General features: G+C 51.1%; 1 protein-coding gene across 1 annotated transcript in view; it reads left to right on the forward strand.

Annotated features, from left to right (window-relative positions):
• Nucleotides 1-16,911, forward strand: part of LOC104370839 (uncharacterized) — a 32,474-nt gene that overhangs the window by 14,293 nt on the left and 1,270 nt on the right. Inside the window, 8 exon segments of the mRNA XM_086616118.1 lie at nt 7,001-7,119; nt 11,909-11,998; nt 13,834-13,948; nt 14,462-14,604; nt 14,743-14,933; nt 15,337-15,446; nt 15,780-15,921; nt 16,340-16,911. The exon segment at nt 16,340-16,911 is cut by the window's right edge and continues 1,206 nt beyond it. Coding sequence (XP_086472244.1) covers nt 7,001-7,119; nt 11,909-11,998; nt 13,834-13,948; nt 14,462-14,604; nt 14,743-14,933; nt 15,337-15,446; nt 15,780-15,921; nt 16,340-16,911 — 1,482 coding nt within the window.

Here is a 16,911-nt window from a genome sequence, read left to right on the forward strand (position 1 = left end):
GATCTCATCTATGCTAGGTCCAAGTGGTCCTGGCTACCACCTTTCAGCCATGATGACAGCCTCTTAGCTCCACACCAAGGCCTAGACCCACCATCTGCAGACAAGCATTTGAGCACCAGCAGGTGCCAGTGCAGAGATGGATCCCACAAGGATGTGCATGGTCCTGCCACCATGGGCAGTGGAGTCCTGGTGGGTCTCCATTCACCTGCCCATGGAGGAGTGCAGAATGAGTCCTCCCAGGTCTGTGCTTCCCGCCAGCAGTCTCAGATGTTTGCCATCCCTGCACTGGTGCAGTTAGGAAGGTTAGATCCAAGAGCCCTATCTGCCCTCTGTGCCAGGGACTGCTCATGGTCTTGGGAAACCCATTTGGGTTGACCCTGCTCAAGCAGGCAGTTGGCCTAGGGACCTCACCAGGTGCCTTCCCACCTCTGCTGCTGGTGCAACTCTGCAATGCCTTGCTGCAGGGCAGGTTTCACTGGATAATCTCACTGCAATCAGCGTTAAATTAGCCTTTTTTTCACTCATCTACTGTTTGCTGTTGCCATGGGCCAGAGCTGCAGGAGTCTGGACCTGAAGTAACTGATGCAGTGAAAGGAGTCAAGCTTAAATCCCTCCCTGGGCAAGATCCTGCAGGACCATGTGGGACCGTTTTCAGCAGCAGCAGATTGGAGAGGTTGGTGTGGGCTTTGGGGCTGCCAGTGCTCCACTGGGCATTTTGGTGCTCCTTGGAAAAATGCTAGGTGGCTTTTTTTCTAATAGGTTTATAATCTGTGGGTTTGGCATTTGCCTGTTTTGCTTGGATGGCGTGAGCCTGCTCTGCTTGGTACCATGCCTTTCTTAAACAACTGAGGCAAAGGTTGGTGCTAATTTGACGAGGTTTGGGATGGAGTCCAAGAGGAAAACTGTTGTGCATGGCTTGGTGTTGCTGGAAGATCTGGGAACACCCAACTTCTTGATGCCCAACAAAGATGTTCTCCAACATCTTTGGAGTCTGTTCAAAGAGAAAATCCTGCCATGGGTGAAGTCTGTCATTTCCCACTGGTGTAACTCAGTCCATGAGAGCCAAACTGACTCCCAAGATTTTTTTTTTTACCAATAACTTTTGGTGATAAAACTATGCCAGAGGCAAAGGACGTGTTAGCCTCCATGGCTGCTTTGCTGTCTTTTCCTTCAGGAATGTGATGAGCCAAAAGTGAAGAGATGAGATTGCTTTGTTTGATTTTCTTTCTCATGCTTGAGGTCTTTTCCCTGCATTGCAGGGCATAGAAACCTCCTTGCAGAGGCAAGAAAGCCAACCAAAAGGGACGCTCTTGGGGATGTACAGGACGCGTCCTGATTCATTAATACTGAAAATGTTACTGATCCTGGCTGACATCTCCCCTGTCTTTCTTTGGAATGAAAGCCCTCCAGTCTTTGAGGATCATACCAGCAGCAGGAAGCCTCCTCCAGTGCTCTGGCTGGTGTTAGGGGTTCAAGACAGAGCTGGATTTCCCTCTCCTGTCTTAAACATGACACATCAATAGCCTCTATCCCAGCACTGTGAAAATATAAACGATCACCAAATTGCTTCAGCAAATGCCTAGAATTTGCCTAGTAACTGCAGATCACTTTTGTCATGGTCTTTTTAATCTTGCATTAATTCCCAATAATTCTCGGAGATGCACAGCAAGAAGCTGAAAAAGCTGGGCACAAACAGCAAATGTGCATCGTCCTGGTGTCTATAGTTAGTTATTTTACTGTGGGTGTATTATAGCTTGTATACATGTTGGACCCGTTTCTTTTAATCCTATTAACTTTGGGGTCTCAGCTGCTTCATGTGGAAGTGAGTCTCAACATGTAAGGGTCCATTACAATGAGTGTCTTAAACAAGGGATGAATTAGCCAGCTTTTAATATTGTAGAGTCATGGAATGGTTTGGGCTGGAAGGGACCTCAAAGATCATCTAGTTCCAACCCCCGTGCCATGGGCAGGGAAACCCTCCACTACACCAGGTTGCTCAAAGCCTCATCCAACCTGGCCTTGAACACTTCCGGGTAATGGAGCATCCACAGCTTCTCTGGGCAATCTGTTCCAGTGCCTCACCACCCTCAATGTAAAAATTTCTTCCTTCTATCTAATAGAAATCTCCCCTCTTTCAGTTTAAAGCCATTGCCCCATGTCCTGTCACTACACACTCTTGGAAAAAGTCTCTCTCCAGTTTTCTTGTAGCCCCTTCAGGTACTGGAAGGCTGCTGTAAGTTACCCCCAGAGCCTTCTCTTCTCCAGGCTGAACAACCGCAATTCTCTCAGCCTGTCTTCGCAGGAGAAGTGCTTCAGCCCTTGGATCATCTTCATGACCTCCTCTGGACTCCAACAGCTCCATGTCCTTCTTGTGTTTGGGACCCAGAGCTGAATGCAGCACTGCGGGGGGGGGGAGGTGTTTCGCGAGAGCAGTAGAGGCAGAACCACCTCCATCGACCTGCTGCCCACGCTGCTTTGGATGCAGCCCAGGATACGGCTGGCTTTCTGGGCTGCCAGCGTGCATTGCCGGCTCATGTTGAGCTTCTCATCCACCAGCACTCCCAAGTCCTTTTCCTCAGGGCTGCTCTCAATCCATTCTCTGCCCAGCCTGTACTTGTGCTTGGGATTGCCCTGACCCACGTGCAGGACCTTGCACTTGGCCTTGTTGAACTTCGTGAAGTTCTCACAGGCCCATCTCTCCAGCCTGTCAAGGTCCCTCTGGATGGCATCCCTTCCCTCCAGCGTGTCCACCACACCACACAACTTGGTGTTGTCAGCAAACTTAGTGATGTTTTACCCCCCCTGCTTTTTGCTGCTCCTCTTCTTCCTTCCATCAGTTATTTTCAGTGCCTCTTAGCCATCAGCCCCTTGGAGATTTGACTTCATCAGGCTGAGGGACCTGGTGCTCTTGGTGGGATTCTGGGGGTGACATCTCCCCATCCCATAGCCTGATATACTGGGATGGAGAACCCTGGCTGTCCATCCTTCCCACTCCTCATAGCTCCGGCTCCAGCTTGACCTTGCCACAAGCTCTGCTCCAGAGTTGCAGCATGTCCTGGAGATGTTCTTTGCATCGCCTTCACCTAGCTGTGTCAGGAAGCCAGCGAGAGGGGAAAGAGGCTCCAAGCCACCACCCTGTGTCATTGGGAGATGGAGCCAGCAACGTCTGTCATGGAGTGATCATCCTGCCAGTTGTTTCTGGTAAGCATGGATTTATGTGCTGGTGAAATCCCCCAGAGGCTAATAACTTCTCTCAAGCAAATGATCCCTCCCTCCCGTGAGGTTACCTGTGTTGCAGATGGAGTGGGGTTTTTTTTCTGCACTTTGATTAAAAGGTTATGGTTTGTTTGGTTTTTTTTCCCCTTTCCAGGTCAAAAAGTGACTGGGAATAGTCTCTGTACCCCTGGTGGTTACGTAAGCCTGGTGTCCTCTTATCTGGATGTGCTCAGGCATCTCTTGGGATTGCTCCCATCCACTGTGGTTCTTGGCAATTTGAGTGAGGATGAGTCCACAGACCTATTTGGAGGGGGAGAGCCACAGGAACACTGTGCTCCCTACTAATTGGTTGATGAGGACACCCCCGTCATGACATGTTTGAACATGAAGGTCACCACCTGAAAGTGGGTACGGGAGGTCTCTGGATCATGTAGACTCCTGAGGGAGGGCTGCGGCTTTTGAGAGCAGCCTCAGCCCTGCTTATCTGCTGGATGCTCACTCCACCACTGGCCATTCCCAGCAGGGTGGCTGTCTCTTGAGACAGAGAAGCCCTCTGCAAGAACAAGACTGGGCCACAGGTGTTGAAGTGATGATGAAAGTAAGGGGAGTTCATGTCACACATTCTTGGATTATTTTGGTGGGAGAGCCATTTGTTTTTCTCACAGACTGACCTCAGCATCTCCTTGGCCTCTAGCTGTGGATGGTGAGGAGTGTCCTGGATGTGAACACCAGCTGCTCTACACCATGGATGCTTAGAAGCACCAGTTACAACCCATGCCCTGCAGCTGGGACCATGCAACCCCAGTGCAGTGATGCTTGGTGGCAAAGCAGTTGACAGATACCATCCCTTTGGGTTTCTTACACTCTTTCTGCACTCCAGGCCTTCTCCCCAAGCCAGGTCATCAAAGTGTGTCCACTGGGAGATGGATTCTGCAGGATTTTCTAGCTCAACTGTGCAGAAATGGACCACTCTGTGTTTGAGAGTAGGGGCAGTGAGCATCTCTGATGGGACATTAAAAGCCCCCCTTACTAAGATTGGTGGAAGAGTTGGAAGAAATAATTTTGCTGGAAAGCACAAAACTAAGTGTTTTGTGTTGGATTCAGTAAGCCCACAGCAGCTCTCCCCAGCTCGTTGCAGCTCTCCCTGTGGATGCTGCTGGTGGACACTGGAAGAGAGCTGGAGACCATGTGCTTTCAGGACGTGCATCCTCTCAAAATGCTCTCTGTGCATGTGGAGCTTTGTTTTGAAAGAACTTGGTTTCTTTTTGAATTTCTCTGCCAGCTTGCCTCATTTCAATGCTTTAGAGAGGAGTCAGCCCTTCGAAATAATTTAAATTTTAAAAAAGAATGGATGTTTCATTTTGAAACTATTCTGCTCCATTATGTGCAAATTGAAGCCATACCCATGGTCCAGATGGGCTTTGGATGTTTTTCCTTTGGGATCACTTGGCAATTGTGCGAGGAGGCTTTTTGCTTGGTGACGGCCTCAAACCCGCCATTTGAACATCCTGGAGGCATGCCTTTCCTTGAGTGATGAGCAAACTGAGCACAGTGACTGCTTTCCTGGTGTTGAACTTCATCTTTCCGAACTTTTCCCAGAGGTCTCGCATCCCCTGGCCAGCTGCTCCATCTCTTGCTGGTTTGGGAAGAGTCTACGCGGAGACTCATCCCCTTGTTAAAGCAGAAGCTGCTGCCTGAGCATTCATGCACAGTTCAAGAAGTCACACCCACACCACCCAAGACTTTAACTGCTGGGACCAGAGCCCCTTCTCAGTGGGTGACTCCGGTAACCAACGGGTGCCCCTTTCAACTCCCCACATGCTCACTCACTCTAGGGCGCTTCCTCTTCCTTTGGACTCAACCTTGGGTTTGCCATAGTAGAGCCTCAGACATCAAATATTATTAAAAAAAAAAAAAAAATTATTTGGGTGGTGCAGCCAGAAAAACAACTGGAGCTGGGTGCCTCCAGGGAGGGACCTCGGACGAAGAAATCCTTGGACAACTATACCCTTACAATCTGTCCACCTCTGGCCCTCATGTGCTCTTCATGCGCCTTTTTGGTCCAACGGTGATTCCTGATCTGGGGTCTTCTAACACATTGTCGGATTCTGTCTCTATCTCTGCCACTCTGCGGAAGTGGGAAGGTGAGGTTACGTGGGGGGCGATGCAGCTTTGTGGCATGGGCTAAACTGACCCACGGGGAAGGGGAAGGCACATCCCGTGGGAGCTGCCCACGAGCTGGGCTTTCTTTCCAGCGAGTGAGGGCGCGGGATGGAAAGGGCAGAAGATGTGACTGCTGCATCTCCAAGGAGCACGCAAGGTTTCGGGGAGGCTGAAGTAGCCCAGTTCTACCAGTGACAGAGATCGAGGCTAATTCTGCGTCCTTTCAGAGCATCCCCTCCACTTTTGTTTAAATCTGTGTGGATGCAAGTGTGGCTCCTCTTATGCAAGACCTTCAGCTAATTATCTTTAACCGTGCGCCTGGTTGCTGGAAGTCTGCGTGGCTGGGTGCTTGTTGTCACTCGGACTCCACCTGTAAATAGATCTGACCGATGTTTTGACCTCAGACTGGGTTTTTTGGTACAAAAATGCAGATCTGTCAGGGAATAATGCTTTTGCGTGTTGATGGTTTGATGAAAAGCAAAATGTCTCGTATCAGCAGTTTCAGATGAAACTTTTTGTAGGTTTGGGATGATTTTGCCTTTGAAATTGGTGCTACTAGTCGGGGAGAAAAACTTGGCAAACCTTTTAAACCTTTCAATGGTGAGGTGAGAGCTTCTACCATGGAGAAAACTAGATGTGTGCTCAGACTTGGGGTGGCTTGGGGTTTCTCCTTGTTTCCTACTGCTCCCTCAAATTAGGAGCACCTTTTCCCTTTGGATCCATCCGAGGTCATGTAGTGTTATCAGAAACCCAGGGCTCCGACGTGGCAGACAGCGATGCTCTGCTGAGGTGTGGCTGTGCCCAGGGCATGCGGGCCCTGCCTGACCTCGGGGTGCTGCAGGAGCTTGTGGCAGTGGCAGAGGTGGGACAGTTCCTACACAGAGGCTGCTTTGGTGTTTTCCTGTGGGTTTTTGATTAAGTTGGCAAAAAACCTGCCTTGAAAATTGTCCTTTGGTTGGAAACTGAGTTTGGACTGAATTTTTCCAGGATAATTCCCCAGCAGATGAAGTACCGCTCTGGGGATGTCCCCAGGAGGCACCAACTTCATTCCTGTTCCCTGAACAACCAGTTTTCTGAGTGTCCTGTGGTGCTTGAAGATCTGTGATGAGGGCAGGAGGTTTCATGTTGGCTACATCTGCAAGTATGTAGTGAGGAAGCATGAATCAGCCTGGGGAAGTTGTGGAAGCAAGTCTGGGAGCCAAGAGCTGCTCAGGTATCTCACTGGGAGTGCTGTGGCCACTAACCCTCTGATCTGCTTCTGAGAAGCCAAAAGTGGAGGGGAGAAAAAATATGGGTGCTCTGATGGCATCTCAGATGGTTTGGGAAGGATTGCCGTTGTCTTTTTGTCAGCCCTGAAGGGCAGGAAGGCAGATATTGTGGCACTGGATGGCTTGAAGCCAGCTCTAGCTCTAATTTCTTGAAGGACGCATTGAGCAAGTTAGGGATGGCTCTATAAGGGTCTCTGCTCCATCTACCACAGATCTCATTCTCCTCTGAGCCAGGTCCCTGTGCATTGGGTACCATTGTCCAGCTGTGCATGAGCAGCACTGGGGAGGGGGGGAGGAGGGAGAGCCTCCTGGCTTGCCTTTTCTGTGCTGATTTCTTGCCCTCTTGTTTGCAGCAGCAGCTACAGATGTTGGCAACCGTGTACTGGATCAGCCCAGAGCCCCAGGAGGAGATGGATGGACAGACTTGCAGGTCAACGAGGAGCTATTTCCTGAGGGGGAATTGCTGCTCCAGGTATCACGCTGTAGCTCAGTCAGTTGGGATCGTCCCTTGGCTCCCACCATCCGCCAGCCACGATGGCTGGTCCCCATCTGCTGAATCATACAGCAGCTATGGGTCATGCGGTCCCATCTGTGGAGCAAGAGGAGACCTTGCCTTGCCAGGAGCTGCTTCGCTGTGATTTCTGGATGCATTGAGCCCCTCAGGACAGGGACCAGTGATACTGCCTGGCTGGGATGGGTCCCTGTCCCCACCATTCTACCCCACCTCCTACCCCGCCCCACAGTTTGCTGCTGCTTTGGTTATGCTGCCGTGCTGTATGGGCCATGCCATAAACTGCATCCGTGAACAGAGCAGGGCTTGGGATGTTGGGTTGTGTCCTTCTTGCAAAGGCGTTGGATGCTATTGGACCTGTAGCATGCAGACGTTGGCTGTCACTGAGTTCAAACATGGCATTTTTCCTTGGGACTCACTGCAGCTCATGGGCCCAATGTGCACAAGTTTGTAAACCCTGACCAGGAGGGTGCAGGGGTGTCATACAGCAGCTCAGGGAATGATCCCTGGTTGTAGTCTCTGAGATGGTGGGTTCCTCATGCTCTAGTAAATGCCAAGAGGAGAACGGTGATAACTGCAGGATAAAACTTCTGCTAGGAACTGTTTGCTGCAGCTGAAGCATTGCATGAGGTTCCTAGCACGACTTCACAGCCTGGCTGGGGTGTAAAAAGCCCAGGTTCAGTTTCAAGGTTGAGAGGGTAGAAAAGAAGGATCTGGGAGATCACAGAATCATAGAATGGTTAGGGTTGGAAGGGACCTCAAAGATTGCCTAGTTCCAAACCCCCTGCCATGGGCAGGGAAACCCTCCACTACACCAGCTTGCCCAAAGCCTCACCCAGCCTGGCCTTGAACACTTCCAGGGATGGGGCATCCACAACTTCTCTGGGCAACCTGTTCCAGTGCCTCACCACCCTCAGAGGGAAGAATTTCTTCCTTATATCTAATAGGAATCTGTCGCAGCTGGAAGGCTTCAGGCAGCTCCAAGCAGACCAATGCTCTAATGCAAAGGCTTTAGGCTCTACTCTAAGGAAGGCCCACACTCCTCCAAGGCTCAGGAGGAAATGCCTCACCCTAAGGAGTAAACGCCCTGCCTTAAATAGTCAGGAGTCATGTGGTTTACTAGATGGGTCAAGGCTATTGGTCACTTGACCATCCATCTCCCAGAGTGATTGGCTGAATGCTACAGCACCTGTGTCAAGGCAACTTTCCCAGTGTAACGAGCTACAGGTGTTTCTTAGTTAGCCTGCGTAGGGAAAGAACCTTCACAGGATGCTGCAGCAGCCAAAAGATTTCTCCACAGAAATCTCCCCTCTTTCAGTTTAAAGCCATTGCCCCTTGTCCTATCACTACACACCCTTGGAAAAAGTCCGTCTCCAGCTTTCCTGTAGGCCCCCTTTAAGTACTGGAAGGCTGCTATAAGATCACCCCGGAGCCTCCTCTTCTCCAGACTGAACAGCCCCAACTCTCTCAGCCTGTCTCCATAGTAGAGGTGCTCCAGCCCTCTGATCATCTTCATGGCCCTCCTCTGGACCTCGTCCAGTAGCTCTATGTCCTTCTTGTGTTGGGGACTCCAGAGCTGAACACAGTATTCCAGGTGGTGTCTCATGAGAACAGAGTAGAGGGGCAGAATCCCCTCCCTCGAACTGCTGGCCACACTGCTTTGGATGCAGCCCAGGATACGGTCGACTTTCTGGGTTGCCAGCGCACATTGCCGAGATCCTTCTTAGAGGATAGAAAAGATGGATCTGGGAGACAGCAGTGGACAAATTCAGTGCGCAGTAGGAGGTTTGCTTTGTAGAAAGGCCAGCTGTGTCTGATGACTCACTGCATTTCAGAGAACAAGGAGCTGGTGATTCAGCTGGCCAGGATGCCATTTGCTTGGGCCACAATTTATAAATGTTAGCTGGAAGGAAACGGGATCGAAAGGCCCCATGAAAGGCTGGTTGCTGAGTAAACATCTGGGCATCTCAACTTAAAACGTGCTGCTCCTTGGGGCTGCAGGGCAAGTCTGTGCAAGACCTTTCATCGTTCCATGGCTGCGTTCCTGATAGCACATGTGTCCGTTCTTTCTGGGCCTTGGGCCCTTTTCTCCCTTCTTCCACCTCTCCAAACAAAAGCAGATGGATGCTTGGCTCTCCTTAAAGTCTGATTTTGGTGCCTTCAGCCCTGCTCCTACATGACCTCACATGAATGCCCACCGTTGTGGGCAGACAGGTGCAAGCAGAGCAGGAGTGCCCATGGGTGATTTTGCTGAGGTGGTGACTCCTGGGAGCCCAATGTGACTTTTGACAATGAAGCTTGGGCCACATGGTCTCCCATGTGGGCTTCGCACCCACGAGTGGTCTCAGCTGTCTGCAAGTGTGATAGTTATGGAGGAACAGCTGGAATAACACAATAGCCAGGAGGAAGCCCATGGTTGCCCCAGTCACACGACAGAGCTGCTCCTGAGTGCTCTCTGGGGGTTTGAGCTGGACCATATGATGGCAATTTGTTGAGCCACCAGAGCATTGGCAGCCTCCAGTGACTGAAAGCATCTGGAGAGCTTATGAGGTGTTAATGTGACAGAAATCCCCCAGCTGAGCTGCCCAATGTGGGTTTTGTTTGTTTTTTTTTTTTCCCCTTCCAAAGAGCATTTTAATCAGATACGGTAATTTGTAGAAAACTCTGACTCAGGGCCCCTGGGGGAGGCGGGGGGGGCTGCAGCACACAAAGGGAAGGGACCAGTCCCACTGCAAACTGGATCTGTACAGTATCAAGCAACATGCTCAATCCAGCAGCCTCTCGAATAATCCAAGTGACTAAAAAAGCCATCCCAGGCGAGCCTGAATGCTGCTGTAAATGGGCAAACGCGTGAGCTGTGTCAGCTGGTTGCTCCTGCCTCCTTTTGACTTGGGGGAAGAGGGTGAGCAGAGCCCAAGGAGCAGCGTGGGTGGCCAGACCCTTCTCTCCAGCCTGGTCTCAAGCAGACAGCACATCCCCGTGGTCCCCTTCAGGGCCAGCTCAGTGTGGCCGAGCTGGGCAGTGAGGGCAGAGTCCGTAATTGTCATGGTAGGTCCTGGCCTGATGCTTATGAGATCCACTGAGACTTCTGCCCTCATCCTGATTAAACACAGACTTCCACCTAGGATGTTCTTTTCCTAATTTGTCTCCTTTTCGCTAATAAATCAAATATATTACAAGAGCAGGGGGCAAGAATTACTATCTAGTGCAGTACTTTCTTTTTGGAGGAAATCAGCTTGAAGTGGTCACCAGATATCTCTGGATCTTTGTCTTGCCTCTTTTTCTGGGTATTCCCTTGATGTGTGAGCTCCCTTCCCTCTCCCCCAGCCACAATCTCCCATAATTTTGGAATAGTTTCTCTGATTTGGTGTGGGTTTGGTCTTTTTCAAGCAAGGAGCCACCAGTGGGATATGTATTTAGCTGCAGGCCATGCATATGTAATTGCAGAGTGCAAGGCGAGAGGTCAAGTTGAGTTGTGTGAGCACAAAGATGTTTTTATAGAGATTAGCTGTTTTTTGTGTTTAAAGCCTTATCTTGTGTCATCTAGAATATAGGCGAGAAGAGGGTAATTTTCCCAGTGTGGTGTCTCATAGTGGCAGTTCAATGCCAGGACGTGTTTGAGGGCCTTCAAGAGCAACGGGGCCTCTTGAGATGTTTGTCAGGAATGAGAAGGGGTTGTGGTCCTGTGTAATGGGAGACAGATAAGAACAGGATGCTGTCACCTCTTCGAAGATGCATCAGTCTGCACGCTTATAAGTACCAGGGTGTGCCACTTCTGGCATCACAGATGTGATGCCAGGGCCTTCATAAATCTGGGATCTGAGTTTCCAGATTTTTTCACTTCTTTTGCTTTCAAGACAGGTATTGGTTTTTAGCTGGATTCTCATCTTTAGATGATAGCAGTGGCTGAATTTGGTCTTACTTCATGTACTTTGTGATAAGTTGCTTACATAGCCTTGGAGCTGAGAGCAGGAGTCTGAAGGACAGTGATGTGCTTGTAGTCCTTAGCTGCTAAGGATTAAAAGGCAAGTTTTGGGGGGGTGATTGGAGAAAGCGTGGGGAGAAGACATACAGAAATGCAGAAATAAGCTTGTATAACCTTGTAACTGTAAAATTCAGGGTGAGGAGCAAGGCCCAAAGTGTCTTTGGAGGTCATCCTTGAAACGAACAAGTGGATAAATAGGTCAGGCCAGTGACTGACTGCAGTTTGGTTACTATCTCTGAAGGTTTAGTTATGCTCGAACTGACGCTAGGCTCCTAGAGTCACCAGGCTCCTGCATGGCTCAGGGCAGTCCTTCCCTCTGCACCGCCTGTTGCTGCTTGTTATTGAGGTTGTAGGAAGGTTTGTTGGAGAAAATCAGAGCCCTAGAAGAGCACAGTTATACCCAGTGGGTACAGCTGGAGAGGAGATAGCTAACTCTAGGTCCTCCATGAAACCTCTCTTTAGGTGGTCACTCCCAATGCAGGAGCTGCCCTGCAGTGAGAGGGCTTCAACAATGGGCCCAGAAAAGTGGTCAGTCTTCCTCGGATCATTGCTCGTGCTAGCACTGGAAAAAAAAAAAAAACACAACTAACCGGGATTAAAAGTCTTGCATGGTCACAAGGTGCTTTCCTTTTTTGTGAGGTTTCTTGTTGATGAAGAAGGTCCCTTCCTGTCCCTGAATATTGAAGGAACACCTGGATAAATTCATCTTTCTGCAGTTGGCTTGAAGCTAGGGACAGTAATCCTGGGCTCAACTTCTGCTTTCAGGCGCTCAATGGATTTGTCATCACTGTGACTGGAGATGGCTACATCTTCTACATCTCCCCTACTGTGCAGGACTACCTGGGCTTTCATCAGGTGGGTACCATTTTTTCCTGGCTATAAACAGAAAGACACAGTCCAGTTCTGGGAAGGAGGTGCTGATAGCCATGCCAGGACTTTCTTCTCCCTTCCCAGCTCCCTTGGGTTGTATTTCATGTGTGTTTTTGGATGAGTCATGTTCTTTGGGGGCTGTGAAAGCCAGCAAGTACCATTTGTAACTTTAGTAGGAACAGATGCAAGCTGAGCAATATCAGGGTCTGCATCCTCTTGTCTTTGTGTGTAAGAGGGTTGGAGATTTTTCTTGTATCATGCTGCTGGGCACATACACTCTCACTTACAGAGGTCTGAGAGTATCTCACTGGTGAGCAGCATCAGCACCCTCAAGTACCATGGGTTACATGGGATGCCAAGGAAAAGCACGTCTCTCCCTTATCCACCTTGTTACCTCTGATTCCCCTCACATCCAGCTCCTTTAGCTAAAGGACTGAGTCAACAGGAGGGCTGTGAGGCTGCCAAACACGTTTTGTTGGATGGGCTCCTGGTGTACCTGCCTCTGCATTTTCTTCTTTATCCTCTCTTTGTACCCTTGCCCAGCTCACTGTAGAGGATCCTCATGGGCTGATTCTCCAAGTCAAAGGCATGGAGTGGTCTTCTCAAAGTACCTGTATGTCTTGTTGAGAAGGAGGCTCTGCTCTGACATGTTTCTGAGGGCAGGGACATGGCAGTCAGTGGCCTGAGCTGCCTGTGGGCTTGGCTAGACTGCACTGACCACCACAGCATGCAGGACAGTGATGGGAAAGGCTGGTCCAAGGCATGGCCCTAGAAAAAGGGGGCTGTGTTGGGAGGTAGGAGGTGTGAGGACTTGCTGGTGTTTCTGCTGGGTGGCCAACCCAACAGCCCAGCATCAGCATGTCGGTCTTTCCTGGTGGTCTGCTGAGGGGAAAATGGTTTGCACAGGGATACAGGTTCCCACAGGTTTAGAGTAAAAAAATTCTACAAAAAAAACTTTTTGAAACAGCAAATCCTCCTGCATAAGTCTGAAAAAAAATTAGTTTGATTTGGTCAAAATGTTTTGATCACCTGAAATTATTGAGTTTTATACTGATCCTGTGGAAGAAACAAAACTGCTTATTTGCAGAGGGCTAGAGATGGCAATGCAAGAGAGAGCTTGTGTGCTATTGCAGGTGGGCAATTTGTACCCTACAAACAAATTCCCCTCTGACAATCCACAGCCTTTCTGGATCTTTGACTGAATTTGGTCCTGAGAAGATACTAGAAGACAAGACGTGCCAGGCAAATGCTGCTGCTGCAGCGTTCACCCTGTAAACGGGGAGCAAAGCTTCCCAAAGAGCAGGGGCTCTGGTGGCAGGGCTGGAGTTGCAGTGTTTCCCATGAATTGCAGTTAAGGATCAGGAGCCAGAGCCAGTATGAAATGTCTGTGGAAGGGCTGGGTGACACCAGGAGAACCTCAGCCTTGCCGGTGTGGGGAACGGGGTGGAAAGCTCTGCTTAGCTATGGCCAGGACACATTGAGGAAATGGGTGGTGTTGACAGTCCTGAGCAGCCAGGGTTACATGGACAGCCATTTCTATTGCTTCTAGAAACCTCAGAGCTATTCCCACAATTTCCCCAGACAGACCCACTCTCTGCTCCCTTTTCCTCCTTCTTGAGCCAGCCTGCTCTAAAAAAGCCCCTGATTCCTGGTCCTTGCTCTCGCGCTACACACAGAGCTGGTTGGGTTTGCCTGTTTTGTTACTCTTAATTGCTGCACTTTTAGTATCCCTGAAGGAAAGCCTCCTGCCCTATCCTCCTCCAGACACCTCTGCCAGGCTGGGCAGGAGACGAAGCTCTTCTTCCCTTGTGTCTTTCCAGTCGGATCTCATCTACCGGAGCGTGTACGACCTGATCCACTCAGATGACAGAGACTCCTTCCGCCACCAGCTGTGTTGGGCCCCACCATCTGGCAGCACCCAGCGTGCTGCTGATGGTAAGTGCTGGGATAGGCTCCAGCAGCCATCCCCGGGGACCAGGCAGCCACTTCTCTGTGGCCACTCCATGCTGACAAACCCTCCTGGTGGCATTTATAGCCACCAAGCACAGCCCTGTGCTGAGGAGCATCCCATAGCCTCCCCATGGGACTTGTACCCACCCTGGGGGCTGGCATGGCCGCTTCACTAAAAGCAGCCAATAGCAATGATGTGCTGTTTTTGTCTGTGCTGGAGGCATGAGGACGCTTCCCCCAAACCTTTTTCCTTTTCGAACTTTAAATCCCATTTATTTCAGTAGGGGCAGCTTGTCTTGCTCCTGTCTAAGAGGCAAGCTGAGCTTTTGGGCACTAAAAGCTATCGTGAACAGGTAATTTCCCATGGCAAGGTCTTACCCATCTTGTGAAGATCATCGGTTCACTTGAGCAGCAAAGCCTTCACCAGGAGCAGTTCTGCAAGGCTGTGAGTTCAAGGTGTGCAGCTTGGAAAACTTCATTTTCCTTTTGGTTTCCCAGCCCTTCCCACCAACCAGCTGCCCCCAGCTGGATGCAGCACAACGTCCAGCCCCTGGCACCTCTGCCCTGAGAAGCCCTCCTTCATGGAGAGAAGCTTCACCTGCCGCTTCCGCTGCTTGCTGAATAACTCCTCGGGATTTCTGGTAACACGGCCTTGTGCCGGGACACCCTTGTGCCCCCAGTGTGTTCCCTCGGGGCCACTCACGTCCCATAGAGGTGGGAGCACAGGCAGTTCCCATCACCCTGTTTGCTTCACACACACGTTTTCTAATCCCCTCTAGGCCTTGAATTTCCATGGACGCTTGAAATTCCTTCTCGGGCAGCAGAAGGCAGCATCAGACCGGTCCCCACTTGCCCTCTTTGCCATAGCAAGTCCCCTCCAGCCACTCTCCATCCTGGAGCTTCGGACCAAGACACTGATCTTCCAGTCAAAGCACAAGCTGGATTTCACTCCTATAGCCTGTGATTCCTGGTAGGACATCTCCTGTCTTCCCTGGGCAAAAGCTATGGCTGTGGGTGCTGGACAGAAAGCCAGGGACTGTGGTAACAGGGCACTTCTGACCCAGCTCCTGTGGCAAGTTGTCTGTTGCTTTTGTCCATCTGCTGCTGGGCATTTCTGCAGCCTCCCAGTAACACAAGGAGCAGATTAACTGGGTGCCAGCCCTTCTTCGCTCCCATGTTTTAGCCCAGCAAACCCAGTATTGGGGTTTTGTGGAAGAGGGGACGCAGCTCTGTGCAGGATGGAGAGCTGCACCACCCGAAGTGGGAGGCTCTAGCCAGCTGCCTGAGTTTTGGGCAGGGGATCACACCTGGCTGGTGGGGTGCCACTGGGGGCATTCGTGCCTGGTGTCACTAGGTTTCTGCACTATTTCCAGGGGGACAGTTATTCTGGGGTACACAGAAGCGGAGCTGCGCAGCAGCGGTTCCGGGTACCAGTATGTGCACGTGGCTGACATGATGTATTGTGCGGAGAACCACAGGAGAGGTGAGTGCTGGGGGGGCCATTGGAGCAATTGCTTTTGTGGGGGCCCTTGCAGCTCCCTGGCACTGGTGTAGCTCTGCCATGCCAGTGCTGTTACTCTTTGGTGGGCCAAATGTCCCAGGTCTGGAGCAGCTGTGATAAGGGCTCTCCCCTCCAGGGTGATAGCTGTTTGGGGAGCCTGCAAGGGGACAGCATGGCATGTGGCATTGTGTGCTGGCTGCGTCCTGCCTCTTGTGCCCCTGTAGCACAGGTGATGCTCAACATCTTGCCCGTGCCATCTATCTGCCCCTATGGAGTGACTGTGTCAGTGCCACCTCTCTTCTCTCCCTGCCCCAGTGATGAAGATGGGGGAGAGCAGGCTGTCGGTTTTCCGGCTGCTGACCAAGAAGGGCAAGTGGTTGTGGGTGCAGTCCAGCACCCGGCTGGTGTACAAAGGCGGCAAGCCTGACTGCATCATTTCCCAGCAGCGAGTCCTATCGTGAGTATCGCTGGGCTTGCGTTTGCCTGCTCTCGGCGTGGGTGGCTGCAGGGGCTGCTTGGGGCGCGCTGAGGGGAGGGCAGTTGGGTTGCGTGGTTGACACTTTGCAGCATGTACCCTCCTGTGGCAGAGGGGCCTGAGCAAAATGGCTCAGAGAAGGAGGTTGCAGACATGCTCGCTCCTGCCCGGGGTGAGCCCTGGACACGCAGCCCTTCTCTGAGCCATGCAGGTCTCCCCATGGGCTCCTAGAGCCTCAGTCCTCCACCAGCAGCATCATAGCCAGCCCAGTCCAGCACCGTTTTCTTTGGAAAAGTGGGGGCAGGACTATGAGCTCCCATCTTACTGGTGGGAGGGTGATTTTCCTGGCCTGGAGGAGGTGCTCATGCTTTTTCTGTCTCTTTTTCTCTCCACCTTGAAGGAATGAAGAAGGGGAAGAACATCTGCGGAACAGAAGCCTGCAGCTACCTTTTAGGTTTGCCACAGGGGAAGCAATCCTATACAGGAATGACGTTCCAGAGTTTCTGGACTTCTTCCAGTCTAAGGAGGAGTTGCAAACACAAGCAAACTCCGGAATGGGACAGTGCTTGGTAAAGCCCAGCTCTCTTCTTGGGGCCATGATGAAGCAAGATGCATCCATATATATCTCCCACACCGATAACGTGCCTCAGTTCTCCTTGCCAGATCTCATCACTGAGCCTGATGGACCAAGCCAGAATGAGGAAGTTGGTGATGCCATAGAGGACAGTGACTCCCCCGTGCTCATTACCAAAACCCTCTTTGAGAAGAGTGAGGTGGACGGAAACATCTGCCAGACCCTCAATGCGGACAATGCAGAGCTGCAGCAATGGGAGGAGTCTCTGCTCAGCTTGTGTGCAGAGGAGACGCCACCAGGTCAGGAGGTTGGTGAGAGGCTTGGCACAGAGGTGACCTCCTATGTGGAGCAGATCCTCCTCAGGGAGGACACTGGGAAGAGCATGGATTTCCAGTGCT

This window comes from Tauraco erythrolophus, chromosome 8, assembly GCF_009769465.1.
Source record: "Tauraco erythrolophus isolate bTauEry1 chromosome 8, bTauEry1.pri, whole genome shotgun sequence".
Lineage (NCBI taxonomy): Eukaryota > Metazoa > Chordata > Aves > Musophagiformes > Musophagidae > Tauraco > Tauraco erythrolophus.